The 16,882-nt window shown below is 49.1% G+C and overlaps 1 protein-coding gene across 5 annotated transcripts in view; it reads left to right on the top strand.

Annotated features, from left to right (window-relative positions):
* Window positions 1–16,660, top strand: part of PTP4A3 (protein tyrosine phosphatase 4A3) — a 45,074-nt gene extending 28,414 nt beyond the window's left edge. For all 5 annotated transcript variants that reach the window (XM_040690833.2, XM_004940067.5, XM_040690825.2 and 2 more), the window contains 5 exons: window positions 5,519–6,267; window positions 7,844–7,936; window positions 11,103–11,233; window positions 11,768–11,842; window positions 12,245–16,660. In XM_040690833.2, the coding sequence (XP_040546767.1) occupies window positions 6,163–6,267; window positions 7,844–7,936; window positions 11,103–11,233; window positions 11,768–11,842; window positions 12,245–12,362 (522 nt within the window). In that variant the 5' untranslated portion in view covers window positions 5,519–6,162 and the 3' untranslated portion in view covers window positions 12,363–16,660. The remainder of the gene's footprint in view (window positions 1–5,518; window positions 6,268–7,843; window positions 7,937–11,102; window positions 11,234–11,767; window positions 11,843–12,244) is intronic.
* Window positions 16,661–16,882: the final 222 nt, after the last annotated feature.

The following is a 16,882-nucleotide window of genomic DNA, read 5'->3' as shown; positions in this document are numbered from 1 at the left end:
CAGGAGATATATTTATACACGGGTAAGATACGTATCGTCTGGGTGAGTAAGGCCCTTTGTTCCAAGTGCTGCTGCTAAAACCCATGTGGAGCAACAATTTGGCTCTGCAGAGCTTCCTCTTCCTTTGCTCAGGGAGTTGCTGTGTTTAGAAAAACCTGACTTCAGCAGCTGCATCCCGCTAACACAAATGTAATGCTTAACACCAGCCAGCCCAACAGTCTGGCATCTGCTCATCCGCCCAGTCCCTGTCATTAACTGCATCAAGGAAGACCTGATTTCTGTTTTTCACCACAGTACCAGAAGGACAAGTAGCCCCATCCCTGCCATTGCTGGTCCATCCCCATATGGCTTTAATAAGGCCAACATATGCTTAACAGAGCAATCACGCTGCAAATAAATAATTAGGAAGAGAGCCCAGTGCTCCCCTCTGCTCCAGGATGGTGCCAAGTTGCACCAGTAGGTGTTTAGATTGGATATAAGCAAGAATTTCTTCAGAGAGAGAGTAGTCAGTTATTGAAACAGGATGCCCACGTGGAGTCATCATCTCTGGAGATATTCAGAAGACGTGTGGACATGGTACCAAGGGACGTGGTTCAGTGATGGGACTCAGTAGGTCAGGTTGATGGCTGGACTTGATGATCTTGAAGAGCTTTTCCAACCAAGATGATTCTCTTATTGCATTTTCACCATACCAGAGTGTGCTCACTCTGGATCCTCACTGAGCTCTTGGTTGCAAAGCCTAGATGCTTGGATTTTTACAAAAGGACATCCCCATGGTAAATTGAAGCTGTGGGATGATTTCCAGATCATGGCTTCACTGGAGGACTTGCTCCAGGCTTATGCTGCCCTTAAACCAAGGCACTTTTTTGTGTCTGAGCTCTCCAGGCCACCCATCCTTAGGTTTTTAGCACAGAAGGCAGCATAGGGCTCTTCCCTGCACCTTGGTGTGCACCAGGATCCAGCCGTGGTCATCGCATGCTTGCAGGACTCTCACACTTGGCAGTGTATCATGGTAGGTAACCCAAACAACAAATTGCAGTGGCTTAAGAACACAGAACCTCCAGAATGCATGGAGATTTGGGGGGTTGGAAAGGCTGCTTCATCCATCCAGACAAGCTGAAGCCCACGTATGCATGCAAAGATGAAGTTTTCAGCTCAAACTGAGGCAAAATAAAATTCTGTTGTGCTGTCAGTCAAGCTAAGCTGCAGGATGAGGGCGCCTGGGGCCATGTGGCATATCTCCAGTGCTTGTCCCTTGCTGTGCAGTGGCTGGGCGCTAGGAAAGAATGGCCCCATCAAGTGCTACCATGGCAGTGATGGACTGTTCTCCATTCCCTTGTTGTCAGTGCTGAATGAATCTCTTTCAACCCAGCAACATCTCTTCCTATACCAGAGCCAAACTGCAGATATTGGGGTCACAGTGTTGTGTGCATTGCAGGGGGATGGTCCTCATCCCTCCCTGTGCTCTGGTATGGCGGGATGGTGGTGGCAGTGAGGATAGAACAGAGTGCCCAGCTCCTCCACTTGCCCACACTAGATTTCTTTCACTGGGCTTCACCCAAATGAGTTTGAGCCTGGAAGACCAGCACTGTAGCAGTACGCATCCTTGTCCAAGACTTGCTTATTGCTTATAGAATCATAGAATCATTTGAGTTGGAAGGGACCCTTAAAGGTTGTCTAGTTCCAACTCCCCTGCAATGAACAGGGACATCTGCAGCTAGGTGCAGCTATATCTCCGTGCTTCATCCTGCTACCCTGTAGCTCTGCAGTCTGAAAGATATTTATTCACTTGGCAGGTTATTAATATTAGCCCAAATACCCTTGTCTGCATTGTTCTGCCATACTTAATATGGTAATCAGCATTGCAGCCTGTATAGCTAGGGATGATTTGTGATTGAAAATCCATTAGGAATTTATGGGCTTTGGGCTGAATTGCCAGGATGTGCAGTTGCCAAAATACTTGAAATGCTTCCACTGGAAATGAGACCTTGTGGGAAATGAGTACTTGCTTTTCTCATACACAGTCAGTTCCCATTGAATCTCCGTTGCTGGCAGCTAGTACACCCAAGGCAATAAAAACACATGTAATACTCAGGGCACCAATGGAGCACTAACCTTGTGTCAGATGATGATGGATAACAGATTTCAGCTCCTGACACACAGTGCAGAGTTGGGGCTCACAGCAGCTCAGCATCCCACAGCATTGTTTTGGTGGTTGGCTTTAACCTGTGCATGAGGCACTTGCTGCTTTTTGCTGTGCGTTGCAAATTGATGGTTGGACTAAATGATCTTAGTGGTCTTTTCCAACTTTAATGATTCTATAATTCCTTCAAACACACCTTGTTGGAGAAGGGTGAAATCTCCCTGCCAGCTTGGAAAACCCCACGTGGAGGATCAGGCATGGAGAGCTGGACGAGGATGGTTTGGGCTTATTGCTGGTCTGAAAATCCTCCCCACATTACCCACAGATAGGAAGGGACATCTGCAGGCAAGAGAAATGCTGCAGAATTGAGGGACGTGGTTTAGTGGGCATGAGTGATGGGTTGATAGTTGAACTAAATGATCGTAGTTGGTCTTTTCCAACTTAAATGATTCTGTGATTCCATAATACCATGCAGATACAATGGGAGGAAAGCACGGATGTGTCTTGCAAGGATACAGTCTAAGGCAATTTCCACTTTCTGACATCTCTCCTTAAGCAGGCACCTGTGGCTGCCTCCCATCCCTGAAGGGGATTTCATCTCTTTTAACTTAAAGCATATGGAGAAGAAAGGAAAAATCTTGCTGGAGAAGATAAATGCCAGCCAGTTTTTCTTGGAAAGCATTCACTTGATGGGTTGCTGGCTCTTCTGAAGTCCAGTTCCAAGCAAAAATCCCAGCTTCTGTGATCTGGGCAGAAGGTGGTGAGCCACATGAGGTGGGGGAATCTCCAAAACCCCCTTGAGGCATCCCATTCACCCCCATGGCTCCAGTATGTCATCAAGCCCAATTTTAACACAGCTTTGCAGGAAGCCCCAGCTGCTCTGCACCGATCACTGCAGCCTGTATCATTCTGAGTCCAGTCTGGCTTTGAATTCCACAAAGGAGCAAGGCTTAGCATCACTCAGGCGAAGATCACCTTGAGGAACAGCAGAGCTGGCTCCATCCCATCTCCTCCTGGCTTCAAAGTAGCATGATCCTTTTTTTTTATGGGAAGAAAAAGTTGGGAGTGAAGAGATGGGATTGACATTGGTAGAATTGAAGTGATGCCGATGGTGCTGACAATTCTCAGCTAAGAAGAATGGCTGGAAAAATGAATTGGCTCTGAAAATATCGTAGAATCACTAAGGTTGGAAAAGACTGCTAAGATGATCTAGTCCAACCATCAACCCATCGTTACCATGCCCACTAAACCATGTAATATGGAGCAGTCCTCTTTCAAACCCTGTATAGAGTGTGGTGCGGATGCCATCATTCCCATCCTCGTGTCCCGCCTCTACCTTCTTCATGATCCCTTGCCCAGAAAAACCAGGTTTGGTGGGACCATGGTGCCAAAGTCCCTTTGGTTTGTGCCCTTTTCCAGCTCCCATCCCCCTCTAATCTCCTTTCCCTAAACTCATCCTCATGGGGCTGGGCTCTGTGCTGCACACCGGGGCAACGCCAGGGCTGGCACGTGCTGTGAATAATAAACAATTAGCACACGAACATTGGGAAAGTCCATAATTTTCACAGCCAACTTGGGCATGTTTCCATTGGAGAGCTTCCCCACGCCATTTCAGCTGCTCCCTGGTTTTGGTCTTTGGTTGGTTGTTGTTTTTTTCACTTTTTCTGTTTCTATTCATTCCTTGGGTACCACTTGCAGAACAAACCTGGCAGAGCAGGTGGAGTGGCTGGAAGTGATGCTTGGGAAGTGTGATGAGCTGCTCAGTGCACAGCTCCCTTCCTAGCCCCTCTTTCTCTCTTTACATCAGAGCCTTTTCAGTGTAAAACAATGTAGAGGGAATTTTCCAGGCAATGGATGGGAGGAGAGGCGAGGGGACGCGTATTCTCCCAGCTCGGGTTACTTATGTACTTATGTTCTATTTTGAGGCTCCGGCCACGCGGCACTAAGCAGCCGCTGACCCAGGGAGGGGACGAGCTTCAAAACAAGAGTCTGATAGGTGACAGCCTGGGGAAATGATAGGTTTCCCTCAACACAAAGCAGGGCTAGCAGCATCATCACATTCACCACTGTCTGTTCTCTCTTGAGTGGAGGTGTGTCCATGGGGGAAATCTTATTTTTTCTATTCCCTCTATGTTAATCTTGGTGGCCAGAACAAAATCTAATGCTGGACATTGCTAAATGTGCTGTTCATACCCACCTTTGGATGTATCTGTGAGCAGTGGGAGGTCAGCATGTACCAGGAACTGCATCCTGGGTAAAGCCAGTGGCTTTCTTCTTCCCATTACTCTCACTGTGATAAGGAGAGGGGGAATGGTTTTAAAAACTAGAAGAGGGGAAATTCATGTTAGATGTTAGGAAGAAATTCTTCACTCATACGGTAGTGAGGCACTGGAATAGGCTGAGCAGAGAAGCTGTGTGTGCCTCATTCCTGGAGGCATTCAGGACCAGGTTGTATGGGGCCCTAGGCAGCCTCACCTGGTGGGTGGCAGCCCTGCCCATGTAAGGGGTTTGGAACTAGATGATCTTTAAGATCCTTTCCAACCTTAGCCATTCTACGATCATGAAGGCAAAGACATGTCCCAGTTGTAGGGTGCTTTATAGGGAGCGATATGCTGGCAACAGTAGGGATGCAGATGAGCAGGCAGAGTGAGCAAGGGAGCATCCATCCCGAAGAGCTGCAAAACCATATGCATGCCACCCCCCTCCTCCACTAGTTCCCCTGAAAAAAGCTCATTTGCAGGCGGCTTAGGTGGCCTAAGAGCATTAGAGATGCATTTGGTTGACATTAGCTGCTCGAGTAACTCCGGGAGCATGTGGCTGATTAGGGGCAGGCTCGTCTCGTTGCGCACGGTGGAAGTATTGCTGGGACGCTCCGGTAAGGTCTGGAGGGACAGGATGGGTGAGAATTGGGTTGCTGCCCCAACATGTCACCCCATGGGGTGCCTGCGAGCTTCCCTTGGGTGCTGCTGGGTGATTACGAAAATGCTGGGCTGAATTGCATAAAAAAAAATGCAGATGGCTGCGGAAGGATTAGGGTGAACACGTGCCAGCTGGCAGAGGAACATCGGGACCACCAGTGCTTCACCACCTCAGCTCCCCCATCCTCTTCCTTCCACCCTGCGTGTCATCTGGATGTCAGTGCTGAGGCTCGGGATGCTCACTGGGGATGCAGTGAAGGGCTGTAGGTCATCCCTTGGATGGAAATGGAGTTTTGTCTCCCTATCCCTGTTCTGATTTCAGAGGGAGCCCCCATCCCAGCTTCCCATCCAGTGGGATGTGCAGGGCAGTTCCAAGGCACCATCCCAGGGCTTTCTTTGGAGGTATTCTCATTGGAACTGCCCTGACCACTACGTTTTGCTTTTCCTCCCTTTACAGCCTCGCTTTCCACCGGGATTTATGGAGGTGCTGAGAAGCAGCTTTGAGCTCTGCAGCCCCCGGACACCTCGCCTCGCCCGGCATCCCGACCTTCGGATTTAACCATTCAAGGCTCCCGTGCATGGATTGCCCGAGCCAGGCACCGCTGCCGGCCGCCGCCGCCCCGTAGGCTCCCGGCCCCCCTTGCCACCCCCAAGTACTCCACATACCCCGATGGGGTAACGTGACGGGGCCACCACCGTGCCACCACCATCCCCATATGCAGAGGCCTTTCTAGAGCGCAGCACCGGAGGCGACAGCCGCTCGCCATTGCACACGCCGAGGACACCGACACTACAACAAAGGGATTTTTTTTCTTTTTTTTTTTTTTGTAATTATTATTATTATTATTATCATTAATATTATTATTACTGTTTGGCTTTCAACCCGGGGGCTTGCGGTGTGTCGAGGAAGCCAGCGCGCTCCCAGGAGCTGGGATTATTTGCACAACGTTTGTACATTGAGTTCTCCATTCTCTTCTGTTATTTTTTTTTTTTTTAAGTGCAGAGAGGGGTGTTGGTTTTTGTTTTCCCCTCTGCAGCACTTTTTTCTTGGGTTTTCCCATCATCAGCATCACCTCAGCATCATCCTTCTCTTGTCCCACCATGGCCCGGATGAACCGCCCTGCGCCGGTGGAGGTCTGCTACAAAAACATGAGGTTCCTCATCACCCACAACCCCACCAATGCCACGCTGAGCACCTTCTTGGAGGTAAGAAGCGGGGATCATGGTCCACATTTGGGGGTTACAAGCTAAGCTGCAAATGGTTCATTGGAATGGAATGGGAAGGCCCTGTTCCATTGGGCAGTGCAATGGAGCATCCTATAGGTACCTCAGCCCTGCTGGCATCCCATCTGTGGTCTGTATTGCCATCTGCTTCTTGGGGCAGGACATTTGGAGGACTCTTAGTATAGGCTTTGTCAACTCCGTTGCATCCCCTACCAGCTCCCTAAAAGCACTGCACAAATGCAGCCTCCCCTGCATCTTCCAGCATGTTAGTAAAGGACTTCTCACCCCAAATAGTTCCAAAGCTACCTCCGAGTGCAAGGAAGCTCTACAGACACACACAGAAAAGCATAAGCACCATGGTCTTGCAGCAGAGAGACGGGGGAAAACCACCCTGTGCTCCTGCACACCACACTGGTGGCAAAATTCACCTTACCTCCAGATCTTCAGGTTTTTTTGGCTGGGCATACAGGGATTTTTAGTGATTTGGAAGCCTTGTGCAGGGAGGGGATCAATGGGATCATCCAAGCCCCCAGCCCACCACAAGCAGGCACAGGGATGATCTCACTCGGCGCCCGGCCGGGGCTGATACGCCGGCACATAATCCAGGGGCAATCCATGCCGCAGGTGATAAGCCCAGCTGGAGACAGCCCAAGTCCCAGCGTGCCTGCAGCACGTTCAAGTAATTAACTCATGGGGTACAGCAGCAAAACGCCTTCGTCAGTCAAAGAGAAGCCTCAAGCAAATGCTCAGTGAATTCATGGAAACGCGCCAAGCGCTCACTCATCTCCATGCACTTCTGCAGGGGGAGTTGAATCCTCGCTGAACACCCAATAATTTCTCCTTTGGAGGATTTGTTGTTTTGCAGGAATTGTCCCCATTTCGGGGATTTTTCTCTGGGACATCCATTACAGCTCAGCATCATGCCCCATGCTGTTGGTTTTGCTCTTGGCACTGGGCCCCTGGGTGCTGTTTTTTTTCCATCCCGGAGCTGGACTTGATAATCTTTATGGGTCCCTTCCAACTCAGGATATTCTATGGTTCTAAGCTTTGGCTGCTTAAATGGGGAATATGATGTGCTTTTGAATACCTTCAAGGCTTTAAAATAAAATGATTCCACTGATGCTCTGGATAAAAAAAGCTCATGCCTGTGTGGAGGTTTGGTGCTCTAAGATTTAATGTTTCATTGGGAATTGGTAGCAATTTTTCCTTCCCAACCTATGCAGACGATGGGGATTTTTGCTTGGGCATCCAAGGTTTGGGCGTGATGCAGTTTTTGGGAGTGTATGGGTCCATGTGGTCATAGAATCATAGAATCACTAAGGTTGGAAAGGACCACTAAGATCATCTAGTCCACATGTAAACCCATCACCACCACCATGCCCACTAAACCATGTCCCTCTGTGCCATATCTGTCCTTTTCTTTAACACCTCCAGGGAAGGTCCACCTCCGTGGGCAACCTGTCAACATAGGGCTTGGCCATGTTGAGGATAACCAGGGTACAGCCCAGTGGGATTTTTCCATATCTGCCTATCCTAAGACCTCTCCTTCCCTCTCCAGGATCTGAAGAAGTATGGTGCCACCACAGTTGTGCGAGTGTGCGAAGTGACCTACGACAAGACCCCCCTGGAGAAGGATGGCATCACTGTCATGGTAGGTGGACAGCACCCCGTCCATGCCTCCTACCCATCCCATGGGTGCAAAAAGAAATGCTTCTCCATGATGGAGAAGCATAGAAGAGCTTGGAGCCCCCACATTCTTGGAGGGCGGCACAGGGATGTGATGCTTTATGCATCATATCATGTATTGCTCCAGGTGAGCACCCAGCTTCTTGCACATCCCCAAATGGATGTTTTATGGACAGTTTGGCTCAAATGGGTTTTAGGGCACGGAGAGGAAAAACTGGGGATTGTATCAAAGTCCTGACACCTCTCTGCTACGCAATCCCTCATGAGACAGAAGGCTGCTCAGTCAGCACATTCTTGTCATGGTGTGAGCAGCATCTCTGCTTCATTTCCAAGCACCCACGTGATTCGATCAGAGGGACTTAAAGATAACCAGGCTCCTGCTGGGAAAGCTGGAAGTGGCTGTTCTCTGTCCAGGACAGACAGGAGATGTATGTGGATTTGGGGCAGTTGAGGCCTTTCCACGGCACTGCAGAAGCTTTTGGAGGATTTTTGTGTTGTCTGAGCTGCAGGCTCCCTGCCGTGCAGCCAGAGCTTCCCACTTAGCTACTGTTGCTCAAATAGGATTCCTGTAGCAAACCTTCCCACGCAGCCAGCAAAGGGAGTGTTTTAACAAGTAGGGAATTCTTTCCAAAATAAATGAAATATCACAGGCTTTCCTTGGTTGACAGAGGGGAAAAGCTACAAATAGGAGGAGAAATTCAGCTTGCTCTGAACCAGCATGCAGCACATGCTTCCCAAAGCTGGGGCAAAACTGAGCAACAAACACCATCCCTGGGGTCTGCTTAGCATCCCTTGTTCAGCGTCGCTCATGCTTGCCCGGGAGCTTGAAGGCAGGGTTTGAAAGCCAGCTTTGGCCTCGGGCAGAGGCAGGCAGTCAAACTCCCTGCTTCCCGGCGTCAGGCTGAAATTGGGCTGGTGCTTTAAAAAAAGAAAGCATTGCCCACGCACTCGAAACTGTGACTCATGCAGCTGAGCCCGCAGCTGCCTGTGCTGCCCTGCGCTGGGGCTTGGAAGCACCCAGGGAATGAGAGCCCTTGATCCCACATGGAAGATATCCATCGTTCCTGTTGCCTTCAGCGTTATCTTATCTAAGGGGTATTAAAAAAGCAGGCGGCTTTGGGGAATCAAAGGGAGAGAGCAGTGAGGAGGGAAAAAAAAAAAAGCAAGGATGCTGAGCTGGCACAGTTTGGTCTTTATCTCAGGTGATAAATAATTGGAGATGATGTCAGGTGTGATTGCCGTGCTGGGGAATTGGCACAGTCGGTGCTAGGTGAGCTGAGAGCCCCGCAGGGTAGACGGTGAGTAATTGGATGAAGGCAGCAAGCTTTTGGAGAAGTCCCTGCATGGGGAAGGCATGCTTCTGGTGGGCTCCAGCCTTTCTGCTGCTGAAAAAGGCAGTTTTCAGGAAGGGTCTGGGGAGTGTGGCAGTGCTGGGAGCACTTGGGGAACTGCCTGGTGTGGGATGGTTGAGAGTTCTCTTTATATGAGACCTATTCTGGATGTTATGAATATCATAGATGTCATAGAATCATTCAGGTTGGAAAGAACCTCTAAGATCATCTAGTCTAACCATCAATATAGATAAGTCCTAGATGAAAGACATACCTTATATAGAGAGCAAGACCAAGTTGGATATTAGGAAAACAGGAACAGGCTGCCCAGGGAGGTGGTGGAGTCACCATCCCTGGAGGTTTTCAAGGAAAGGGTAGATGTGGCACTGAGGGACATGATTTAGTGGGCATGGTGATGGGTTGACAGTTGAACTAGATGATGTTAGTGGTCCTTTCCAGTCTTAACAATTCTATGATTCTATGATACGTGTCTTAGATACAGAAACTCAGCCTGGAGGACTTCAGACAGAAATAGGGTAAAAGGCAGAATTCAGTCTGCACAGAAACTGCGTCCTACCTATACATCCTATATGTGGGATATAGTTACCTGTCTGTGTAAGATATATCCTCTATAGAAAGATGCCCACATCTTAGATCTATGATAACATATAGCATATGGATATCTCTATGTATTTTCAGTAGAGAGATATCTATATCATATTTATCTGTGGATAGATATATCTGTGCAGATATAGAGAGACATCTCTACATTCTGTACCAAATATATCCATATATATAGAATCATTAAGATTGGAAAAGACCACTAAGATAAACCTACCCAACTGTCATCCTCTCACATATAGACTAGGTATCCTGACCTTTTCATTGAGGAATAGGGTCAAACTGGTCCTATCCCGGACATCCTCCTTGGCTCAACCATTAAAATGCCCTGAAGCCCAGCATGCTCATTTCCTCTCAAATCCTGATGGACATTGCATCACTTGTTCAAATCCCAAAGTGAAGTGAAGCTTAGTGGCTTTTTTTTTTGCCATCTTACACCAAGGATGACTCTAACACAGCAGCTCGGTGACTCAGCCTGTAGCCACGAGGATTCTGGCCCTGTGCTTCTCACCTGTCAGATTTTACTGCATCTCATCCCAGTTACGCTCTCCTGCCCATCGTTGTCTCACATGCCACATTCCTCCTGCCAAATCCCCCATTTTGGAAGAGAAATCCCCATAATGGGAGAAATGTGCAATGTCAGCTGCCTGATGGTGCCCATAGGGAGGGGACATACTGTTCCTTCCTCAAAACACTGCAGAGGAGGAGGGGGATGCTTTTCTCCCCTGCAAAGTGGCTTTGTTCTCCTGGCACTGGATTTACGTGGGAGTTAATGAGAGGAAGGATAGGACTTGTGGCTACCCAAAGCTGAGCACAGCCATCCAAATGGCCACTGCCAAACCCAAGTGTGTTGGAATGAAACCCCAAATGAGTTTGGAGGAAGCAGACAATGGCCTGTAAAGGCAAGAGGACATGGGGACAGGACCATGTTGGAGATCATGGAGGTACCTGTAAAGGATAAGCCTCTTCCTAGGAGACAGGAAGATCATGGACCTGGCATCATTCAATCCAAGCCCTGAGCCAAAGGATTTGTTCTCACCTTGCTACACCGTGACCTCAGTTCCAAGAACATGCACCCACCAAAAGGCATCACCTCAGGATAAAAGCAGTCCCGTATAGTTTTCAGCATGGGATCTGACAGTGTTTCTCTCTCTTCTCATCCCTCTCCCATCCCTTCAGGATTGGCCATTTGATGATGGAGCACCACCTCCCAGCAAGATAGTGGAAGATTGGCTCAACTTACTGAAGACAAAGTTCTGCGAAGACCCCGGCTGCTGCGTGGCCGTGCACTGTGTGGCCGGATTGGGGCGGTGAGTCACAGTCTCAAAGTGGGAAACACCTACTTGTTTCCCCTCCCCCTTTTAGCAGGGTTTTGCAGCAGTGAGGATGTTAGTGGGAATAGGCATTGTTGTGCTGCTCTCTGAGCGCGTACTTGCTAAATTCTGGGTACCAGGGGGTATACCAGCAGTGCTCAGTGCCTAGTAGTGCATTTGCTTTTGTAATCTTATTGCAGTCCTCTCACTGAAACCATGAGCTGCTGCTTCCCCTTGCAGCAGGTCAGGGCTGTGTTTTGCATGGATATTTGTATCTGTTTGTACAATTTGCCTCCAGAATACTTCCGCTCATTAAAGCACAGCTACCAGCCCCATCCTGTGGGTTTTACCTGTGGGATCAGCCACTCTTTGGGGCCACACTTGCAGCCTAATCTCAAGAAATAACAAAATTAAATCCTAGTGCTGGTGTCTACCCAACGGCCTTGTGGTCCCCAACATGGGATGGAATGTTAGCGCCCAGATTGGAGGCTGCATGGTTTGGAGTTGAACATTGCTGCTGTTGCCTTTCAGTGCTCCCGTCCTCGTTGCCCTGGCTTTGATTGAGAGTGGGATGAAGTATGAAGACGCCATCCAGTTCATCAGACAGTAAGTGCCCTGGCTAGCAGCGTTTCAGCACAGGGGCAGAATCACAGAGTGGTTTGGTTGGGGTTGGAGGGGACTCCTGGGTCCATCTAGTCCAGCCCCTGCTCAAGCAGGGACACCCAGAGCAGGTTGCCCAAAGCCATATCCCGGCAGCTCCTGAAGATGTTCAAAGAGGGACACTGTAAGGTGGGGAGAAAGCAGCCCTGCTCCAAGGGAATAGCATATCAAAGCTGTAAAAGACTTAATGTCCATCACAATCTTTGGAGGATGCATACAGCTTCAGCCTCCAAAATCTGTTATTTGTTCCAAGCAGGGGATTTTTTGCACCACGATGGGTGGGTTTGGGTTGGTGTTCTCCTACTGTGTTGCTGCCTGCACCAACCCTTCTGTTATCATTCCTTGCAGGAAGCGCAGAGGAGCCATCAACAGCAAGCAGCTGACATACTTGGAGAAATACCGACCAAAGCAGAGACTCCGGTTTAAGGACCCTCATAACCACAAGAACAAATGCTGCATCATGTAACCTCAATGACCTCTTGCCAAAATTTGTGCACACAGACACCCGGGCACTCGCACATATCTCCCCTGTCTCTTCCCAGCCCCGTGCACCCCCACGCACTGCCCCGTTCGTGGACCCCACTGCTGGGGGCTGGGGAGACGGGGGGGGACACGGAGCACCGCCAATGTGTCCCGGCACCTGGAGCGCACTTGCCTTGCTGAATCCCCAGGAAAGGATGCTCAGTCCAGCTGCAGCCCCAAAGAGGGAAGGCAGTGCTGCCCTTTGACTCTTGACATTAGCAGGCAGTGAGTTCATGTGCCGGTTCTTTTTGTCGCCTTCCTTCTCCTCTTCCTCTTCCCCTTCCCTTCCTGTTGCACTGAGATCAAGTCCGGCACAAGGAGAGTGCGCACAGGGGCACTTGTTATGGGGGTGATGGAGGTAGGGCTGTGCCAGCCATGGAGAGGTGGGGAGCAGGAAAGCTGGGGTACCCACAGAAAAAAACCCTTTCCCACCTCTTTGCCCCCAGAAAGGGCTGCAGCCCTCCAGGGTATGGAGGTGGGGATGGCTCAGTGACCTCCTGGGGAGGTGGATGGTGATGGCAAGGAGAGGAAAGGGGTTCATAGCATGGTGGCTGTGGGAACGGCTGAGCTAAGTGTCCCCCAGCGCTGTCCCCTTTCTCCTGCCCCCTTTCCATCACCATCTCCCCATGGGGTTTGCAGGGGGCTCACTGCCCCTCCAGGCCCTGCAGGTGTACAGCAACGGCATCAGAAAATTTGGGGATGATGGCAGGGCTTTGAGGTACCCAGCTTTCAGGGGTGCAGGGTCAACACTGGGTCCTGCCAAGTGCTGGATGCTCTTATTTATGGCTTCCAAACTCAATGCACGGAGTGATGGTTTCTCTCCCACCATGTCCCCTCTGCTGAGCTTGCAGTGATGCAGTGGGACTGAGCTCATGCTCAGCATCTTTGCCATTGCATCCCCAAGCCACGGCGCAAACCCAAGTTCTGGCTCTGATGCCCAGTGAACACAAAGTGCATTTTGGGGCATGTCCACATCCTCCATCACTATGTTTCCTGGCCAAGGAGCTGGGTGCAGCTTTCCTGGGGGATTTTGGGTGCTCCTGGAAAGAGCACATCACCAAATTTTGCACCTGCCTTTGGTCCCTTTCTGTTGGCATCTGCAATGTACGTGACAGCTGGCACCCCAGAACCTCACCGGTATGTGCCATGGGGTGGATACAGAGCTGCCCCTGAGCCAGGACGGGAAACATCTCTCAACTTTCTGCCTTTGAATGCTTGCAGCAGCGGGAGCAGTGGGCACGTAGGGGGCACAGGTGTGGTTTTTCTTTTGATGAGGGTAAGAAGAAATTTGCTAATTAAAGGAAAAAAGAAAAAAAAAAACTGTTTTTGTCTTCCGCACGTCCTCTGGCCTTTATTTCTCCCATTGCTGCCCTGTAGAGCCCAGGAGGTGACTTTCAGCCCTCCGGACTGATCCCCAGCACTATCACCACGACATTCATGTGGCCCAAGTAATGTCCCGTATATCCTATGGGCTCACTGTCACTCACCCATCAGCTGCAGAGTCACAGATGTTTGGGCAAGGTGAGGTAGTCACCCAGCATCTGTGGTTGGGGGCTGCCCAACTTGAGATGCCTTCAGTGCCCTGTGTTGGGTGTCTCCAGAGCTTTGTGTGCCTTCTGAAATGCAGACTATCCAGAAACAGTTCGAAGGGCTCATTTCTTGGGGTAAATGTTGAGGAAGTTGCGCTGAGGATGAGCTTGGAACCCTTTCCAAAGAGCTAGACCCACTGTACAGCAGGTATGACCACATCAGGGGAAATTGATGGTACCAAGCAAGGTGGACCTGTTATACCAAGCTGTTACACCAAGCCCTGCATAGTGGGGCTGCCCAAGATCCCTTGAGTTTCCGCTGCCCCATTTCACGCTGTTGATTCCCATGTTTCATGGGGAAGGCAGTGATGGCTGTAGGGTCTGCTCTGTGGGGAAAAGTGATCAATTGAGCTGATCAAAAGGCCTGATCCTGTATTAAAGCAATCTCTTGGGGTGGGCCATCCTCCCCTTCCTTCCCTATCATGCCCTGCTGCTAAAATAGGTGCTGTGGCTGCTGCTTCGTCCCCACGGGTTTTGGGAAGTGGCTTGGCATTGTGACTGAGACAACCCCAATTCCTCTTAGAGACCTATGGAGGGTTTAGGATGAAGTGATGGGAACCACCATAGAGGTATTTCTGCCCTGACAAACAGAGAAATGTTGTATGTCTAAGCTTGTTTGGGGGTCACTATGGGACGGGCTTTGCAGTGCTTCTTCACTTCATGTAGCATCAACCCAACCACCTTAAAAATAGGGAACTCCTCGTGTAAGAGCAGTCCTTGACCTGGAAAAATCCATGTGGCCAAATCTTGAGCACCTCTGGCTAGCAGAGCAGTGTCTTGATGTCCTTCAGTTTTGTGAGTCACTGCAGAAGAAACCATGCTGCTTTAATTGCCCTATTTCTTTTCCTTTTTTTTATTTTTTATTTTTTTATTTTTTATTTTTTTCTCTAGTGGATGTTTCCTCCTGTCATGGAACTTTCTGTCACCTCCCACGTGCTGCTCTGTGGACAGGTCACCTCAGCAGCTCAGGAGCTGCCAACCTTGCACAGAGGGTTTTAACTCTCTCTGAGGTTTCTCTGTGTTGGACTGCCAAATATTTGGAATTTTTTTTAATAGAGACTTGGGCTCCTTCCTCCGAAGTAGCAGTCCCTCAACATTTCAGCCTATGGTCAGTTACAGAAACACAACAGGGTGGGGAAATGAAGAGTATCCCAACTGGGTTAGAAATCTCAAGCCAATTCCTTGATGTAAGTCTTGAGATGGTAATAGGGAAGGCTGGAGCTTAGTAGATGCAGAGCACATGAGCATGTCCTGAGTGACCAAGGGCTTATAGCTCGGCTGATTGTGCAGTCTCTTCTTTATTCTAATTCCTGTTTCATCTCAGATGCCAGAACGTGTTGAAAGAAGAGATGTAAAAAATCTGCTACATTTGCCTGTTTTGTCATGGCTCCAGTTGTCTTCATCAGGTCTTGCAGAAGTCATAGAGAATGAACACCTCCATGGCTTTGGCTGTGAACAAACCACCTAATCCTGCCCTTACCCTCAGAAGCAAAGGCACAAACTGGGTTTCATCCCTCCTACCCCTATCCATCTCCTTCCCCTCTTCCATGGAAACCCTCCATCATTCCATCAGTAAGTCATGGCTGAACATCACATGGGGGATAAATCTGAGCAGCAATTTGTGATCGTGTCCTCTTGTGGTGTTACAGGTGTGCCTCTCTGCATTTTGGTTTTGCATGCCCCTCGTGTTCTCCATGTTTGCCGGTCTGATGATGGAATGCACGGTGGGAGCAGTGGTTGAAAGGAGAACACCACGGCCATCACAAATCCTTTATTTAAGAAAAGTCTGGTGGCAGACTTTGCATTTGCAGATATTTATTATGGGTCTTGTAGTAAGGCTGACACTGTGGTGCTTGAGCTGAGAGCTTCAGATGAGGATGTTTATGAGCAACAGATTTTCCGAGGATGCAAAGCGATTGTCTACAACAGAACGAGTCAATTTATTTTATGTTGTTTTTCTTGAGTTTGTTTCTTTTTGTTACTAGTCCCAGTGGGGAAGTGCACAGGGAGATTCGTGACTTCCATGCAGTTTCCAGGGTCTTATATCTCGTTTGCTTCCATCAGGTTGGGTAGGCAGGGTTTGGTGGATGGGTTTGGATGGGATGCTGTCTGGTGGGAGAGAAACACAGTCAATTTCTTTGCATGATGGGGGTCATGGGGGGGCTGCAGTCCCCCTCACAGACACTATCAGACATTGATGGGAAGGCAGACGTTTCTCCCCACTCAGCTTCCCTTCAGACGATGATCTCCAGATGAACTCTCAACTTCCCAGCTGTTTCTTTCTGTGCAACAAAGAGCTGCATATTTTCCTTTTTAACTCTGTGGGCAATCATAGTAGAATGTAGATTAAGCCCAGATGACTTTTTTTTTTGGTCTGAGCCATAGCTTAAGTTATTATACCCATTGCTTTTTGTATCAGACAGCATCACTTTGAATATGCAGGTGAGGTATAGGATCGTGACACTTTATAACCTTTTTAAAAAGAAACATGTCTGTTTACTTATGTCTCGTGTAAAAAGGAAAAAAAAAATGTATGCCTTTTAGTAATCACTTTTTTCTTTTTTTTTTCTTTTTTTTTTTTTTTTTGAGTTTTATGAAATTACAGTGGTTTCACTCCAGCAGCGGCGAAATAAAAAGTGTTCACTCTTTTGTACATCCCTGTGTGCTGCAGTGCTGCTAACGGGGAAGGCAGCGAAATGGGAGGAGGCAGAGACAAGGGTTAATGGAGAGGTGCACAGGGAGGGCACACTGGAGTCCCCTGGGCTAATCTTTTTCCCATCCAGGACTGTGACTGCATGGTCCATCTTCAAACCTCACTTAGCAAGATGTTATGCTGTTCTTCTGTGTTGACAACCAAGCCAGGCAGCCTCAGATA

The sequence above is a fragment of the Gallus gallus genome, chromosome 2 (genome assembly GCF_016699485.2).
Source record: "Gallus gallus isolate bGalGal1 chromosome 2, bGalGal1.mat.broiler.GRCg7b, whole genome shotgun sequence".
Lineage (NCBI taxonomy): Eukaryota > Metazoa > Chordata > Aves > Galliformes > Phasianidae > Gallus > Gallus gallus.
The sequence above is the reverse complement of the archived record's forward strand: the minus strand, read 5'-3'. Positions and strand labels throughout refer to the sequence as shown.